The sequence below is a fragment of the Rhinopithecus roxellana genome, chromosome 15, assembly GCF_007565055.1.
Source record: "Rhinopithecus roxellana isolate Shanxi Qingling chromosome 15, ASM756505v1, whole genome shotgun sequence".
In the NCBI taxonomy this organism is placed as follows: Eukaryota; Metazoa; Chordata; class Mammalia; order Primates; family Cercopithecidae; genus Rhinopithecus; species Rhinopithecus roxellana.
In genome coordinates, this window is record NC_044563.1 from 38,664,929 (window position 1) to 38,682,190 (window position 17,262).

The 17,262-nt window shown below is 42.0% G+C and overlaps 1 protein-coding gene across 2 annotated transcripts in view; it reads right to left on the reverse strand.

Annotated features, from left to right (window-relative positions):
• Nucleotides 1-17,262, reverse strand: part of FAT3 (FAT atypical cadherin 3) — a 721,964-nt gene that overhangs the window by 12,961 nt on the left and 691,741 nt on the right. For both annotated transcript variants that reach the window (XM_030918946.1, XM_030918947.1), the window contains 3 exons: nucleotides 16,262-16,730; nucleotides 2,628-2,781; nucleotides 115-770 (listed from right to left, as the gene is read on the reverse strand). In XM_030918946.1, the coding sequence (XP_030774806.1) occupies nucleotides 115-770; nucleotides 2,628-2,781; nucleotides 16,262-16,730 (1,279 nt within the window). The remainder of the gene's footprint in view (nucleotides 1-114; nucleotides 771-2,627; nucleotides 2,782-16,261; nucleotides 16,731-17,262) is intronic.

The following is a 17,262-nucleotide window of genomic DNA, read 5'->3' on the forward strand; positions in this document are numbered from 1 at the left end:
ATAGCGAATGCTCTGCCCACAGGGTCTCTCTTTCTTCCCTTAGCGTTCTCGCACAACGCCCCCTGCAGGTTCCCTGTAAGCACAGAGGGGTGAGCATTACCACTTCCTACTCACTCTCAGTTCCCGCGTCCCAGCCATTCTTCCGGATGGAGTCGCAGTCGGAGCGGCAGGGTGACACGGCGGGGAGGTTGGGGGCCACGCTGCACACGACCACGCCCCGCCGGGCTGTCAGGATGCGGGGCGACTCGGGGTGAAACGTGGTCATCTCCTGGTGCTCGCCTCCCAGCCCGTCCACGATCTTATCCAGGTTGCTTCTGGAGTCGCTCTGGAAGCAGGGTGTGTAGGCCATGGGGCGCACGGGGACCTGCGGGGGCCCCACCTCCTGGTAGACGTTGCGGCCGTCCCCGCTGCCGCGCAGGTTCCGGAACGGGATGCCGTTGCTCTTGTTGAGCAGGGCAGCGGTGGCCGGGTCCTGCACTAGCGTAATGTTGTTGCGGGAGTAGTTCTTGCGGAAGACCTTCTTGCGTAAGACGATGAAGAGGACCACGAGGATGAAGATGACGAAGAGGACTACGGCGATGCCGATGAGCTCCTCCTTCCCCACGTAGGAGAGGCCGGCCTGGATGTTGGGCACCACTACGGGGCGCAGCCCGCAGTACTGGCCCACGTAGCCCGGCGTGCAGTTGCAGAGGAAGGAGCCGAACACGTTCACGCAGGAGCCTCCGTTCTCACACTCCTCTCGTTCGCACTCATTGATGTCCTCCTCACACCTGCGGCGACACAGAAGCCCCTCCCCACCGTCAGGACCTGTGCACACACGATGGGATACTGGAGCTCGAGAAAACACAGACATCTTTAAAAGAAAATGATGCACCTAAAGGGTACAGATGAAGCAGGACAAAGATGGTTGGTTTGGGGGGGAGGGGAAACTAATTTAGGCATTTATATGGACACTGTGGTCCCCAAGTCATCATTTTGCGTTAAGGTGTTCCTTGCAACCCAATCTCTCCCAGGTCTTCCTTTCCTACCTGGGTTGGGGAAAGGAAGAGACTGAGGTGGGAGAGAAGAGGAGGAGAAAGAGAAAGAATAACAGATGCTATTGAAAAGGTACTGGTCTCCAAATCCGCGGGAGGAGATGCATCTCAGAATTTTAAATTGTGCAATTTTAGCAAGGACATGCAACACATATCTTTCACGTTATGTAAAATACTCCTCCCCCTCACAGAAACTAGTGCTGGCCCTAGTATCCCATAATCAAAAATACCAGTGTTTCTGCAGTGAAACATATGGATATTCACACTAAATGAGAGAAATAAAGAGTAGAAAGAGCCTCAGAACAGTTTTGAACAGGTTTTGCCACCCAATTAGTTTGCCACTAACATACTCCAAACCTTTAAGTTCTCAGAGCTTTTGGGATTGTGGAATTGCAGACAAAGAGCTGTGAATCTATATATCGTATAGGTTTTCCCCAGAGGAAAGTCTTTGGTTCTGACATTTTCCTCTAATGGCTACAGTAATTTTTGGTCCCTTTGGGAAGCTGGGGGAGGCAGGGGGTGGGTGGGTGGAGGGCTACATGTCTTCAACATTCTGTGCTTATGTTAAAGGCTAATACTCACGTAGATTTTTAGGAAAAATGACTCAAGCATTCTAATGAAAAATAATTAAATCAATTTTATTCTCTTTAAAGCAATCCATGGCTCACTTTGAGTATAATTGTAAGGCAAGTGTTTCAGTCTTATTCTTTCTTAGCTTAATAATATTTGAGTACATAGACCTTCTTTTTCACTTTTCTCTATTTCAGCAATTGTTCTGATATGTTCATTTAAAAGGTCCGATCACCTATATTTTTGGTAATCTACCTTTTAAAATGTACCCAAATGTCCCTAATTTGAACAGATAGAGGTGAGGTCAGCCGGAAATTAGTCAGAATCACAGAGTATTTAAAAATAAATGCCGCTTTATTACTTTAAATTACATCCAACGATTCCAAGTCAGCTAAGTATTTCCTGGTAAAGTCCTCGGGAGATTTGCTCTAATGAATACATAAGACTGATCTGTAATTAGAATATCACTTGCTTGAGATTACATATATATATACTTCTAAAACGATCAAGGATGGCTGAAAGTGGCATTTTACTAGGAATTTAAAATGGTCTCTTTCCTTTTGGCAAACATTTAATTTATTTATTTCTTAGGGAAAGAAAGGTTTGCAAAGGGTAGGTAAGTTTCAGTTTCTCAGAATGATCAAAAAACAATAGGCAGTAGAGTCCAGTTAATGGATTCTGCGGAAATGGGTAGTGTGTCTGCCTCAGAATTATAGTAGAAATATTAGGTGGCCTAGATGACTTTATCTTCTCCTAGTTACAGACTACATAGTAATCATACACAATTTTGAAGATACAGGGAAACATAAAGTAGAAAATATGAATTACTCATGACCCTACTACCCAGAGATAATTCCTATTAACATTTTAGTCACCTGTAAGCACTCCTTATATGTCTCGTGCAGATGTTAACCCTTTGCCTTTACTATTAGTGGCAAATATTTTATCCTCGTTAATTGCTTACTGGTTTGTTGCAGCAATAAAGAACAATGTAGAGAAAGACACTTATATAATCTCACTTACGTGACTCCAGTGAGCCCAGCTTTACAATTGCAGATGAAAGTGTTTCCTATTGGATCGCAGGATCCTCCATTCCGGCAGGGGTTTGGGAAGCAGGCTGTAATCTCAGATTCACAGTTTCTCCCCGTAAACTGTGAGAGACAGGTACACTGATAGCCTGGGGAAACAGAGGACTTCATGAGCCATGGATGCCCCTGCTAGGGCTGAGTGCTTGGACTCAGCTATAACATGTCCTCCTAATTCTTTGTTGAGCTGTATCATAGGAAGGGCCCAAATTCCAAAGGTGGTTAGCAAATTGATTGCTTGAAACATCTTGCCACTAAATTGCCAAGTTGCAGTTTGGATTTCCTGCTAGCCCACAAAAATTCACCTAATTAACCACATACACGAATGCTAGTGAGAATTGTAAGACCTTCCCAAGGGACAGATTTCAAGAGTGGAATCCAAGATGGGGAGGAAGATGTTTTCTCCCCGACACTATTACTGCACAAGGCAGATGCTTCCAGATAGGAGTTGTTTACTATTGATACCACGCTACCTCCTTTCCTGAGTCACTGTCCTATCTCCTGTGCCCTTTCTCCTTAGTCAAGTACTGAAATCCCACCTGGAAAAGGAATGAGGGGAGAGCAGGTAAAATGATATTTGTCAACTCAAATGAACCCTAGATTGGTAAAGGCACAGGGAAATGGAAACAATTCCAGCCTTTGCCCAGCTCCCCTGGTCTGATCCTGATTTCTGCGTTTTTTTCACTTTCTCCCCTCATAAGCCCATCATGCAGAAATTGGTAGTAATATAATATCCTCACTACAGAGAATATGAAATATCAGATGTGGAAAGAGCCATTATCGACCTCTCGAGATGCATTATCTCTTGAGATGGAAGGGATGAATAACCAGTAAGGGTGTTCTTTCTTCCCTCCTTTAAAAAAAATAAACGTAAGATTTGTTTTTTAAATTACAGGTATACATGCACATAGTAAAGAGGAAGGTAGTTCTACAAGTTTTATTTTGTCCACCAGCAGTCTTCCCTCCCATTTACACTTCCTCCGAAGTAACCTGGGTGTTCCTTTCCCTATTTCAATATTTCCTTCCATAGTAGTTGACTATTTTGTGATTATTTTAGTGTTAGGCATTTTCTATTAGCTTTCCACTATGTTTTTTTTATTTCAAACCTTCAGCCTTACCACATAGGAATACCTCTTTTGCTGACCCAATCTCACAATATATTGTAGTATTGTAATTTTGGTTAAGTCAATGATCAGTGTTTGCATTATGACAATGAAATGTTATTTGCAGCTAAGTCCTGTAGTAAGCTCGATTATATTTTTATATTCATGGATAACTTGTTTTCCCAAGAGTTAAAAAATGTCCAGTGTTTTCGCTTGCTTATTTCTGAATATTGATTGTTGATTTAACTAGAAACTCTTCATCAACCAGGTCTCTCCAAGTTCAGTTGTCTCTGCTTCCCTGTATTTTCATCCCCTGAATTAGTCTCTCCTGAGGCCCTCTGACTGGCTCCACCCTGAATGTTGTCCTCTGGCCCTGCTTTCCTGCTCTCCCATGTTGGATCTGGTGAGTCCTGTATCACCTGTCTGCCTATTTCTTGGTTTACTCTCTCATTTCACTAGAACACATTCCACAGTTACTTCCTCCAAAAGGGTTTATAGGAAGGAAATCTGGTGACACTTTGCATAGCTGAACATGTCTTTACTTCACCCTGACAGCTCTTTGACAGTTAGGTTGTGTAAAAAACTATAAGCAATCCCTCCACATTGCTTTTGAGAAATCCAAAGTCATTTTGGCTCTTGGAGTTTGTATGTAATTTTTTTCCCCCTCTCTTTAACATCTTGGAGGATCTGTTTGCCTCCAATTTTCTGAGATTTTGCAGTGATGTACTTTACATGGGTTTATTTTCAGCCAATACTGGGTACTCAGTGGGCTCTTGCAATCTGGAAATTTTTGTGTTTTCACTTTGGGAAAATTTCTTTTATTATTTCATTTGTAATTTATTTTCCTTTGTTTTCTCTATTCTGTTTTTATGGAACTTCTATTTTTTGGATCTCAGATCTCCTGGACCTTCTTCTAATTTTATTTTTTCTCTCTTATATTACATCTCTGTGAGGTTTTGCTTTACTTTTGGTGAGAGTTTCTTATCTCCTTCACTTTTATTGAGATTTTCATTAATTTGTCATTTTCCAAGAACTTTTTTTGTGCACTGAGTTTTTATTTTATTTTTCTTTCACATGTAACATCCTGCTTCTGGGTTGTGGTTACAGTATCTTCTCTTATCTGTCTGAGGATATTAATAATACTTTTATGAAGTTTTCTCCCTGCAGTTTTTTCCAAGTTGCTTTTCTCTGTTTCTTTGTTTTGGTCTCTGTGATATTTGATTTTATGTGTCAACTTGGGTAGCCTATTGATAGCCAGATATTTGGTCAAACACTAGTCTAGATGTTGCAGTGAAGGTATTTGGGTATTTGTGGATGTTATCAATTTATTTATTTATTTCTATTTTTAGCTGTCAGTCTCACTGGGTATGATAAAATTTATAATCAGTTACCTTTAAATGAAATATATTACTCTCCATAATTTGGGTGGGCCTCATTATTCAGTTCAAGGACTTATGAAGAAAGAATCTTGCCTCAAGACTGTAACATGGAAGAAATTTTACCCGAATTTCTCGCCTGCTGGCTTACTCTGCAGATTTTGAATTCAAGACTGAAAAATCAACTCTTACATGAATTTTCAACCAGCCAGCCTGTTCACACAATCATGAGCCAATTCTTTGAAATCAGTGTCTCTCCACATTTATGTATGTGCACATGCTCATGTATGTGCACATGCTCATGTATATACACAAATGGTCTCTGCCTTATGATTGTTCAACTTATGATTTTTTGACTTTATGAAGGTGTGAAAGCAATATATATTCCGTAGAAATGTGTTTCAGGTAGGCTAGGCTAAGCTATAATGTTTGGTAGGTTAGGTGTATTAGATGCATTTTTTACTTAAGATATTTCCAACTTATGATAAGTTTATTGAGATATAACCCCATCATAAGTTGAGGAGTAGTTGCATATATCTCCTATTGGTTCTGCTTCTCTGAAGAACTCTAATACATTTTCTATCTTCCAAATGAGAGGATTTCTTTACTTGTAACCATTGCTTATTAGTTCACATTGAAGAGTATAGCAATAGAAAACTAGAAATCTGATGAGAAGCTCTGAGCACATTAATGGGGCTCAGCAACTGTGAAACTGAGTCAGTAGCTTTGGCATGGTCATTTTCCCTAGTAACGGCTCATCTTATCATCTGTTCAGAGGGAAGGTAAAGGCCTGGTTTCTAATACTGGGAGGTTGGGTGGTGGCAGAGGAGGGGTGGTTGTGAGTCTCAGCATCCAATGGGCACATCATATGTACTTTAACTCCTGTATAGCACAGTGTCTGGCGTGCTCCAGACCTGAGACCCTGCATTTCAACATCACCACACATAGCATCGGGGGAGCGATTGCCTGGTTGTGCAGAAGGAGGGTAGGAATCCAGATTGAATCCTGACTGCCTCTAAACCGTTTTGAGCAATTCTTATTTTAAGCTCTTTTCTCCATCTCTTCCCCTTCAGAAGTAACTGGTGCCTCCAGTTCCTGAGTCTTTGGGGATTCAGTCCCGAGTTTTTCGGAATTCAGTCCCTTGTACCAGCTGGAATCCAGGTCTCTAAGAGCTTCTTTTCTTTCTTTCTTCCTCACCACCTGTCTCTCTGCCTTCCACCTCCAAACTTGTGTTGGTGGTGTCTGTTTCCCCATTCTCCTCACTTCTATGGGCTTATGACTCATATAAAAATAACTTTACTTCCATAGTAGTGGGGTTGCAACAGCAAGCTGCCACCCTTACCCTGAAGTGGCCAAAAAGGCTTTCCCCATATCTAAGACCTTTCGTAAGTACTGCAAGGAACCATTCTCACTCTTACTTGAAGGGCTCTTGGGCTTCTCCTCTTCCAAATTTGTCAGTGACTGATGCTGGGATTATATAGCTTGATCTCTATAGATACAAGATAGTTAGAAATGTGTGGTTTGAAATGGCATATGGTCTCATGGATGTTTTGCTGAATGCCCATTACAGATAACTCCCACGTACAGAAGGAAGAATGATTGTGTGTGTGTGTGTTCATAGGTTCACAGAGAGAAAATCTTATCTTCAAGAGGCAGGTGCAGGAACCAAGAGAGAAATCTATTTATTTCCAAGTGGAGGAGACTACGGAGCCCCAGCCTTCCTGGCAACAAGAAATACAGAGGGTAAGAGACTGAGGCTCAGAGACAGACACACACATATTAGAAAAAGAATGCCCTTAAACGCAAAGCCAAGGAAAGGCCAAGGAGCTCCCAAGGAAAGGCCACTGTTGATGCCAGCTATGTCTACAGAAGGCCAGCCTGAGGTCTCTGGGTAGAGGCAGAAGTCTGAGGTATGCTGGCTTGAAGTTATGCTGATTTGGGAAATTGCTCACCTTAATAGAATTGAAAATTGTTGAAGGCAGCTGTGATTTGGAAAAATGCTTCTTTGTGTCACCTGGCTAGTCGTTGGCTATGATGGCATGCCTTTACACAAAGAGTAACTTGTGAGGAGGAATTAGATTCTTTTTTAGACTCTAATCTTAGACAACCACAGTACAGGACTCTGAAAAGCACATCAATGATGAGGAGGAAAGTCAGGAATGGGGGGAGTCCAAGGCAAGGTAGGTAAACTCAGCAAAAACTCCCTCTCCAGCTCCTCTTTGGCAAGTGACTGACTGACAGCTTCTTAAATAAAACTATATCAGAAGCACATGGGGGCAGGAGAGGACTGTCCAGATCTAAGGGACATTTAAATCACTATCATGGAAACTGGATTCGAACTCAGGTCATGGGACTGATTTTTGATCTGATGGCAGAGAAGCAATTTGATGTCTCTGTGCCTTGGAAAATCAGAATTTAAAATAAGAAACTACCTCTAGAGCACCATTTTACTCACACACAGTTCCTTCCGAATTTTGTCATTTTCATCACATTCTGTGGAGTATCTAGCACTACTTGATGCAGCAGCCAGCTTGACTGATGAACATATCCACACTGACTGAGTGCCTAAGTCATAGATGGTGGTGTGGCTGGTGCCAGCTCATACAGGGTCCCAAGAGGTGACTGTTAAATATTCAGGAATTTGGCAGGTCAGTTGTTACACCACGGGTAGCCTGACATCAGTCATGGTGGAAGTACTTACACCGCAGTCATCAGTAAATGCTACAAATCAGGACTCCCTGGAATAGGGACTATGGCAAGCACTGAGGATACAAAGACAGAAAAACTCCATTTAGAAGCATGCTATAGAAGAGGCAACTGAGGTACAGAGAAGCTGATTGCTTTGTCATGGTCATGAAGTTGGTGTGGATTTGAACACAGGCAGTCTGGCTCCTGAGTCCTGAACTGTATTTCTAACAACTACACTTCGTTACCCTCTCTGTTTATCAGAAAGAGCAGCAAACTGTCTAGGATCTTACGATCGCAAACCCTTGGGGCATAGGAGGCAGAGCCATTTGGAAGAAATCTTGCTTTTGTAACTTTAAATTTGGAGGAGATTTATGTTAACACAATGAGAGGGAAAAGTCATTGGAATTTTTAAAAAGTGGTCAGATTAGTTTATTTTTTTAATGAAAGAAGAGTGATATCTATTGTTCAGCCTCTGTGAAAAGGCTTGTTTATGAAAATTAACCTGTTCTCACAAAATATTATTTATAATCTCATTATCTTGGTATGAGCCCTATTATTAATTTTAAAAATATCAATAATGATTATTATCATTCATTAGTAGCCATAATAATACTAAGTAGTCTAATGCTTTAGTGTTTTTAAATCACTTTCAGTCATTCTATGAAGGATCACAATGATCCTATGAAGGAGAAAGAATAGGCCTTATTAACATCTCAACTCCCAGGGGTGCTGGAGAGGTTAAGCTATTTGTTCAAGAACATATAGTCGGCTGGGTATGGTGGCTCATGCCTGTAATGCCATCACTTTGGGAGGCCGAGGCAGGCGGATCACCTGAGGTCGGAAGTTTGAGACCAGCCTGACCAATATGGTGAAACCCCATCTCTACTAAAGATACAAAATTAGCCAGGCATAAGGGTGCATGCCGTAATCCCAGCTACTTGGGAGGCCGAGGCAGGAGAATCACTTGAACCCGGGAGGCGGAGGTTGTGGTGAGCCGAGATCACGCCATTGCACTTCAGCCTGAGCAACAAGAGTGAAACTCCGTCTCAACATACCTTAGTAAGAGATTGAGTTTAAACTTGACTCTAGGCTTTCTGATTCTCACATTATTCTACAAGACTGTATTAGAACTTGTCACTGAGTCCGAGCTCATTACTTTTTAGGGATAAGAAAGAAGAGCTTGTGGTTACTTCCCATCAGTCTCCCGGAAACAGATAAGATATGGTGAGATGGACAATTTTAGACACTCCTTCTGGGAATCCAATCATCATTAAATAATCAAGATAATCGAATAAAAAGTTTCTACTCTTCCCAAGCATTACCATATGTTGCTATAAAACACAGATAAGGTGAACAAAATTCTAAGAGATATCTAGGCATTTTTTGATCACAAATAATATTTAACACTTTTGTAAATGTGAAAGAAAAATATCAATGGTTAATCTCAATGTATTCTTTAAAAGTTGATTTTTTTTTCTCGTTCAGAGGGGAAAATATCAAATAAGGAAATAATTCACAAGAATAATAGCTTATCACGTGATGTGAAAAATTTTAAGAACTCTGTGTATTCTATCTCATTTAATTCTTACAACAACCATATGCCATAAGTATCGTTATTGTAGTTATTTTACAAATAAGAAAACTGAAGCATCAGTAAGATGGGTTGCACAAGGTTACACAGTCAATGAGTGGCAGATGCACTTTATGCCGGTTCTCAGATTTTAGAAAGGAAATGGTCCTACTAGTGTGGAGATACATGTACCAAAAAGTCATAGCTTCTTTCCCCTCAAATCCTGGCAAAATGAGAAGTGTATTTTTAAATCTTGCCTCAAAGCTGTGTTTCTGTTTACAATCCTTCTAGTTATAGCAGATGCAGATGGTTTTGAAATCTGCACCCAGAGCAACTTAAAATGAATCCTCCTTTCCTTGCTCAAAGAAGAGCATTGCAAAACCTATTAAATGCAAAAATGGAAATGGTATAAGCAATTATAGCATTAATTTGGGCTGTGTAGGCAAATAACCAAGATAATTCCTGTCTTTCTCCTTTGAGTTGGTAGTCATTTTCCAACCGATTCATCCAGGTTATGGCTTGAACTCTCTACCCTGCTTGCCAGTGTAGGTGAACATCATTCTGATCAGGTTTGGCTGCCTTGATAAGGAAACATCTGCCTGCTGCACAAAAATGGAAATAATAACAAATGCGTAACTAGCTCCTGGGATCTGAAGTCAGCATCAACCACTCTGCTTGCTGAATTACGGACTTCATTTAGAAACTCCAAGAACTTACAAGACTCGGCAGGGGGGGGCGGCAGGGGGTGCAGGGGCGGTGGCTGTGATGTGGTGGTGAGGCACTGGGTACAAGTTTAGGTTCTGGTGTTACCCACCACCTGGGTATGACCACGGCCTGACCTCTAGGAAGTTCCTTATTTCATCTGATGAGGCTCACTAATACTCACTTCATTGAGAATAATATGGTTCCTGGATTCATAAACCACAATGCAGCATACAACATTAGGTGCTTTATTGTTGTAATTATTGTTAATTACTATAGATCCTGAAATCAGCTTCTTCTCTGTATTGCCCATAAACCAAACAACTGGAAATCATGGGAGTTTTTTTATTCTGATGTTTAGGTTGAAGACTGGGAAACATCCAAACCTCTAGTCTGTGTGAGCCTCAATTAGTATGAGAAAACTAGTGGATAGGTTACCATGTGAGATGCTAATTATGAGTGAGCATAAGCCCTGTTGCAGCTGAAGTTACTTTGCCATTTCAACTTTTAGTCATTCTGACTTTTCTCTTTCACCAAACGGTACATTCAACACCTTTAGACCTTGTAAAACAAAAATAAATTTGAAGGTGAGACTTTTTCCCTAGGAAAGCTGACTCACATTTTATATATTGTATATTGGGCCAAGCCTCTAATATTTTCTTTGAGGATCTGGAAACCTTTAATGTGTTAACATTAGCCACACAGTACATTCTCACCTTCTAGTATGTATCTGCACATAACCTACTTTAGGGTTTGAGCATTTCTATTAGTGTCTATAATTATTGATGCTGTTACAATGAGGTTTTTTCCAAGGTACCAAAAATATAAGATGAAGTCAGTATTTAGAAGACAGTCACCCAGAAAATTTTTTTTCCATAAGCTGAAAAGCTCAGCCAAATTATGTCCACAGCATATTTACTGGGAGTTTGACATCTCCCTTCTCCAAGCTCAGTGAGCCAGTGGGTGGAGCATGTACGGGAACCCTTGTTCAATTCCCTTAAACCAGCTGTTTGGAGAGGGAGGCCACATCAGTGGCATCCATTGGTCACAGAGAAAGCAATAGGACCCAGAATTCAACACAGAGCTCAGCACCAAGCTGGTACTTGATTAAAGTTTGATGGACTAAATTTATCTAGATTCTTACAAGTTAGGGACACAAAGTATTCAGCAAAACACGATCCAAACTGCTACTGAAAACAGTTTTATGCAAACTATTTGCAACATCCAAGAACTTGTTGTTTCATGCAATTTGACGGGGAGAATACTCACAACTGCTTAGAGGAAGTGGCAGACACTATTTTATCTTTGAAAGGGAGCTCAGAGTTACCAAAATCTCCTGACTGGGGTACAAAGCTCCATCTTTATACTACTTTTTTTTCAAGTGCAGGCTGTGCATCTGACTCTCAATTCCTGAATGTCCTATGTCTGTTTACCTTTCCTGGAATCCACTGACTTGCACTTCTTCAAATACAGAGTTTTCAGGATTCTCAAATGTCAGTGGTTCTTAAACAATGGGTGTGCATAGAAACTCCTTGGAGGCTTGTTAAAAATAGAGATGCCTGAATTCCACTCCTGCCAATTCAGATTCTGTATGTTTGTTTGTTTGTTTCCCCTTAACTTCCAACTGATACATTTTCTTGGTAGGGAAGTTCAGAAGTCTGCAAATACAATTCAGTGACCTAGCAGAAAGTTCCTGATGTGGACAGCAAATACTGGAGGCAAGTAAATAGCAATCAAATGGGTCTTCTATAACAAGGTCTCATTTTAACAAGGTCCTTAGGTGATGCTGATGCATCTCAGAGTTTGAGAACCATTATATACAATACAAGAAAAAAAAGTCAAAGTTTCCCCAGGATTCAGGGCAGTTCAGAGACAGGGAGATAAATCACTATATCACCTAGGGATCTTGTTAAAATACAGATTCTGATTCAGTGGATTTCTGGTGGGAACTGAGATGCTACCTTTCCAACATTCCCAGTGATGCCAATGCTGTTGGTCCCTGGAACACACTCTGAGTAGCGAGAGTAAGAGTACAGGCTGGTGGGGAAGGGGTCCACAAACATGGATCAAATCCCATCTTTCCCACTTTCAAAATATTTTTTTGTTTTTCTTTTTAACCATTGCATATTTAAGGAAAAAATATAAACCAATACAACTACATACTGTTTTGGGAAACTAATTTTTTTTTTTTTTTTTTAGAGAAAAGGTCGTGCTCTGCCATTCAGGCTGAAGTGCAGTGGTATGGTCATAGCTCACTATAATCTTGAACTCCTGGCCTCCCAAATCTCTGGGATTACAGGTGTGAGCCACTGCACCCAGCCAGTGTGCTTTCACCACTTTACTAGCTATGTGATGCCAGGCTACTGACAGCCTCTCTGGCCTATTTCTTTATCTGTAAAATGAGGGTGAGTAGGTGGGAGAGAATAGTACTGACCTCAGAGTACTGTGGTGAGAATTAAATGTCCCATGGCATAAGCACTTTCAAGGTAAGCACTTATCACAGTACTAAGCACATAGTAAGAGTCTAACAAGCGGTAGCTCTTACCATTAAGAATTTCCCCAAGTTTCCATTTCAGGAGTTAGGCTTCTGGTTTCATGCCATGCTGCCTGAATGACTATTTATGGCATGGTGACTGCCTGGCTTCAAATGTGTTTTCCATTAATGGGCTTGAGCTAAGCATGATAAGGCATGGAGGACTGAGTACTCCTTATTCAAACTGTGGGTGTTGATATATTATTATTCAGACATTGGGCTGATCCCTGCCCACTGCATCTGGAAATGCAGGGATCACAATGGGACCTAGTCATGGCTTCTCCACAGTGGTTGCTATTTCCAGTTAATGTTTATGAAATACATATAATTTTAAGGCTTTACCGAGAGAGAGCCTTCTCTCTGTGGTTGCTTTATAGAGTCATATTTATACTCTCATTACAAGTCAGTGTTCTGGAATCTGACTCCCCTGAGGTTCCTATGGCCTGCTTCTGGGACAGCAAGAGTTATAATGCTGATCAAACCTGCTGACTGTGTCATTCCAAGCTAGTAGTTGTGGCCTCCCTGACTTTCACGCCAAGGGTTTGATTGGGCTTAGAGGTGGTTGGGGCAGAATCCTGCATCCCTGAAAGAAAAATGCTTCTTGTTGTATGTTGCCCGCTTTAACAATTCTGAATGTACTAGGATAGCCTCAGTTTGAGAATGGAGCCTGCCGCCAGGAGAACCAATGACCAATACTCCAGGATTCTTCAGTGGTCAAGGGGATGCTTATGCTAAAATATGTGTCCTAAAATTTTAGAGCAACACATAGCACAGGGTCCAAACCACAGAAAATGTTCAAACAATTAAGTTTTGTTATTAGTCTCATGTGCAAGGAGTCTCATTTCAAGCTCCCTGCCTCTACTATCTCTAGCCCAAATTTCCCCTTTGAACACTTCACGCAGCCTAGTCTTTGATCTGAGGGAACAACACTGTCTCTTCCTGTGATTAGACTTCCCTGGCAGCCAGAGGGAATTCTTGAAGGCATAAATATTCTTTCATTAAAGACTTGGTCTTATTGTTCTTTTTAAACTATCACTCACAGCTCAGAGGATTTTTCTTTTAAGTAACCTTATAATTAGCTACATAGTTTCATAGACATGAAGTAAAGTCCAAATTTTGATTCTTTCTTTTCTTGCCTTTTTTCTCTCCCTTATTTGGCACCAATTTAAGGAATTTGCAGATAGGATACAGGATATAGCAAAAATTCCTCTATTGATATAATATTGATACAGATAATAGGGGCAAGAAAATGGGTTCTCTTTCCACTTTTCTTAGAAGCCAAGGTTTCATCCCTTATAGCCAGGAAGAGGTAGATACCTCCTCACACATCAGAAGAGGAATCTCGTGCCCTTGGCTCCCTAGGAAAGCAATAGAAGTCCTGGATTTCTTGGGTCTCCTGGTGAGTGGCAAGGAGTTTGCTAGCCTTGGGCCCAGTCCTGCTGTCATGAGACTCCCAAATTCCCCCGCCTGGGACTGTCTGGGTGTCTACTGAGATAAGAATCCATTGGCCAGGCTTGGGAATAGGCTTGGTGTGGGATGCTCCTGCAGGGCTCCCGCAACAGAACAGAGCTAATAGGCCTGCGAGAAGAGAACTGTATAGACAAAGGTGAGAAAAGATACCATCTTCATTTTAGGAAAACATAAGCCCCCAGAGACAAAAGAGAAAATTGAACTGACAAGAGGCTATTTCACCTTGGAAGAATACCTGTTGTAGAATCCTGATCCAATGCCCAATCACAGAAGGAAGAAGGGAACAGGAAGACAAAGAGGTAGATGGGCGAGTGTGCTCTATAGGCAAGGCTGGGGCCCTAGGGAGGGCAAGACAAGTTCTCTAGGTTATATGAAAAGTATATGGCAAGCGGGTCATCAGTGCTGAAATATGGTTAAATGAAGCGATTTAAAAATAGAGAAAATTGCTATTCCCCATGTGGGTCAGAGTCATTTAATTAACATACTTCCACTGAATACTTAGCTAAAGGATTTCATGAAATTTTTTTGAAAAGTGAAATGCACACTGCAAAGCAAGATTCCCTAGTCTCTTTCCCTCATACAGTGATTATTATTATTATTTTAAAGATAATCCATTGTGGAAGCCCATAGCCCTGCCAGCAAAAACAACGTCCTGCCATCGTTAAAAGTATGTTACAATTTGTGGCTATGTACCCAGCATTTGACATGGAGTGGTGTTCTATTTCAACTCAATTTAATTATATGCTCCTTTTATACATCGTAGATGGCTCACACTAGCAGAATTGTTTCGCCTGGTGAAAAACTGGCCATGACTTGTCATAATGGGCTGGTTTATAGAACCACTGAAGTATAGTTACTGCCCATCATTTGGGAATTATGGCACCATAACAACCCTTTATTTACATATACTGCTGAGACAGTAAAAACAGCAAATAGATTTCTTAAATCGAGACGATAGAAATTTCCCCCCAGGGTACCTGGCCCTCATTGTGGTAGTAACATATGCAAGTCTAAACAACTTTGGGGTCTGTATTTCAACAGTGCATCATTTCATGGACAGTTTATAACATTCTAATAATAAAATGGACTCTAAATTTGGAGTTGGGTTTCACGAATGTTAGATGGTAATGTGCACAGCAGAATCTCTAAGTGATTTGTGAGGAAGGTTTAAATTTGCTAATCACACGACTGCTGAGCGACTCTGCAAAGCGGCTGAAGTGGAATCAGTGTTTGGGCTGTTGGGAGGTGTCAAGCCTTCAACCGGGAGCATGTCTGACCTAGTTTACATTAACACAGACACTGCATCTTGGTAAAGTCAGGGATTCTTTTATCTCTAGACTCCTGGGACTTAAATAATCTTGGCTTTTCCCTCAAACAAAAGAAACTCTCTATAAATCCTTTTCTTGTTTTCTTTTTTATGCCTACTCTCCTCTTTCTTCTTCATGATGTACTTTGTGAGAAAAAAAATATTAGAGTAAAGCATCATGCCTTCATTGCCTGCTTATCTGTCCTGAGATTTTATGTAAATTTCCTTCTCCTTATTCTTGACTTTCTACTCCTTTATAAAGCTGTAACTAGACTTATTTTTAATACACACATTGCGAAAGTATGTTCCAAGATCTCCTATTCCTGGGGGACAGCTTCTAGTAAGCTTTAGCTTCTAGTAAGGTTGTATGTCTTAGCTTCTAGTATGGTTGCATGTCTACATCTGGTCAGCAATTTCATGTGCGTGGGTGTCATAACTCAGAGTGCTACTAGCATTCTGCAGTGACATGCGGGTGGCTCATGAGGGCATATTTAAAAGGGGGTCCTATTCGCCCAACCTCCTCTGGCTTGAAAGGCCAGGGGTAGGACAGGGGAGTGGGCGGAGTTGATGGCCTCTCTGGGGCCCTGTGCCACTGCACTGCACCTATGGGGAGCTGCAAACGATTGGCAAAACTGGACACTCCTGTAACTGTCAAGAGCTGAGGCTTCCCTAAAGCAGATTGAGAAGGTTGGAGAGCATCTTGGGTGTGAATGAATATTCCTCTCTAGTAGAGCCCTTGCGTTGGGAGGGCAGGGATCCCCCTGCAGTTCATTCCCTCTCCCCTTAAACCCCCAGGCCAGTGCCCACTGTGTAGCCACACTCACCCCCGGAGGGCAGGCCAGTGCAGCTGCCCCCGTGCTGACATGGGCTGCGTTCGCACGCGTCGGGATACAGCACGCAGCCCAGCTTCAGCTCCGTCAGGCCCACCACTTCCGCGAAGCTGCTGCGCTTGTTCTGCAGTGGCAGCTCGTTGTTATTCAGTATCACTGAGTCCAGGCAGCCCTGGAAGCCGCTGAGCACCTGTGTGACTCGCGTGTCAGTCAGGCTGCGGATGTTATCCGCTTGCACCAGGGCGCCGAAGTAGATGCTACTCTCGGTGCTCAACGTCTGGAAGTAGAGGGGCGCCCGGCGCCGCTCCACGTAGCTGTCATCCAGGGACAGGCTCGTGAAATTGCGGTTGAGCTCCAGGAAGACCGAGTGCCAGCTCCCGTCGTTGACAGCACGGCCCGAGATGCCCAAGATTCCTGGGCCGCTGCCGCAGTCCAGCTGGAACCACAGCTTGCCATCCACAATCTGCGTGGGGAAGGAACAGTGCAGCACTTTTCAATATTCAACTGGGCGTATGTTCCCTACACCCTGCTCCTGGCCGGCCCGGGGGCTTCACAAGAAGGCTGGAATGGGGACATGACTTTTGCCCTACTCATAAATCTGTTGTGGTTTGATTTTTAACCACTCTGCCTCCCCCTTACCTGCCATGAAAATGCATGCCTTATATTTCACATATTGTGATTAGTAATATGGGCACACCTTCATATATCCACAATTATATTTAAGAATGTTTCTACTCCTTGGGTCTTTACCCTTTAAAATTCCCAGGAATATCTGGTTTAGGGGTCTGTTTATTCTTTGCACCCTTTTTAGTCATTACCACCACAGGAATGATTTCGGTGAACTCATTAGCATTTATTGAACATCTACTATATGCTAAGCAGTGTACTAAGTGCCAAGGAGACCATCTGAGCAAATAGAGTTATCATCTCTGCTCTCATGTGGCTGCAGTCTAGTAGGGTAGATGGCCATTAATCAAATAATCACACAAATACAT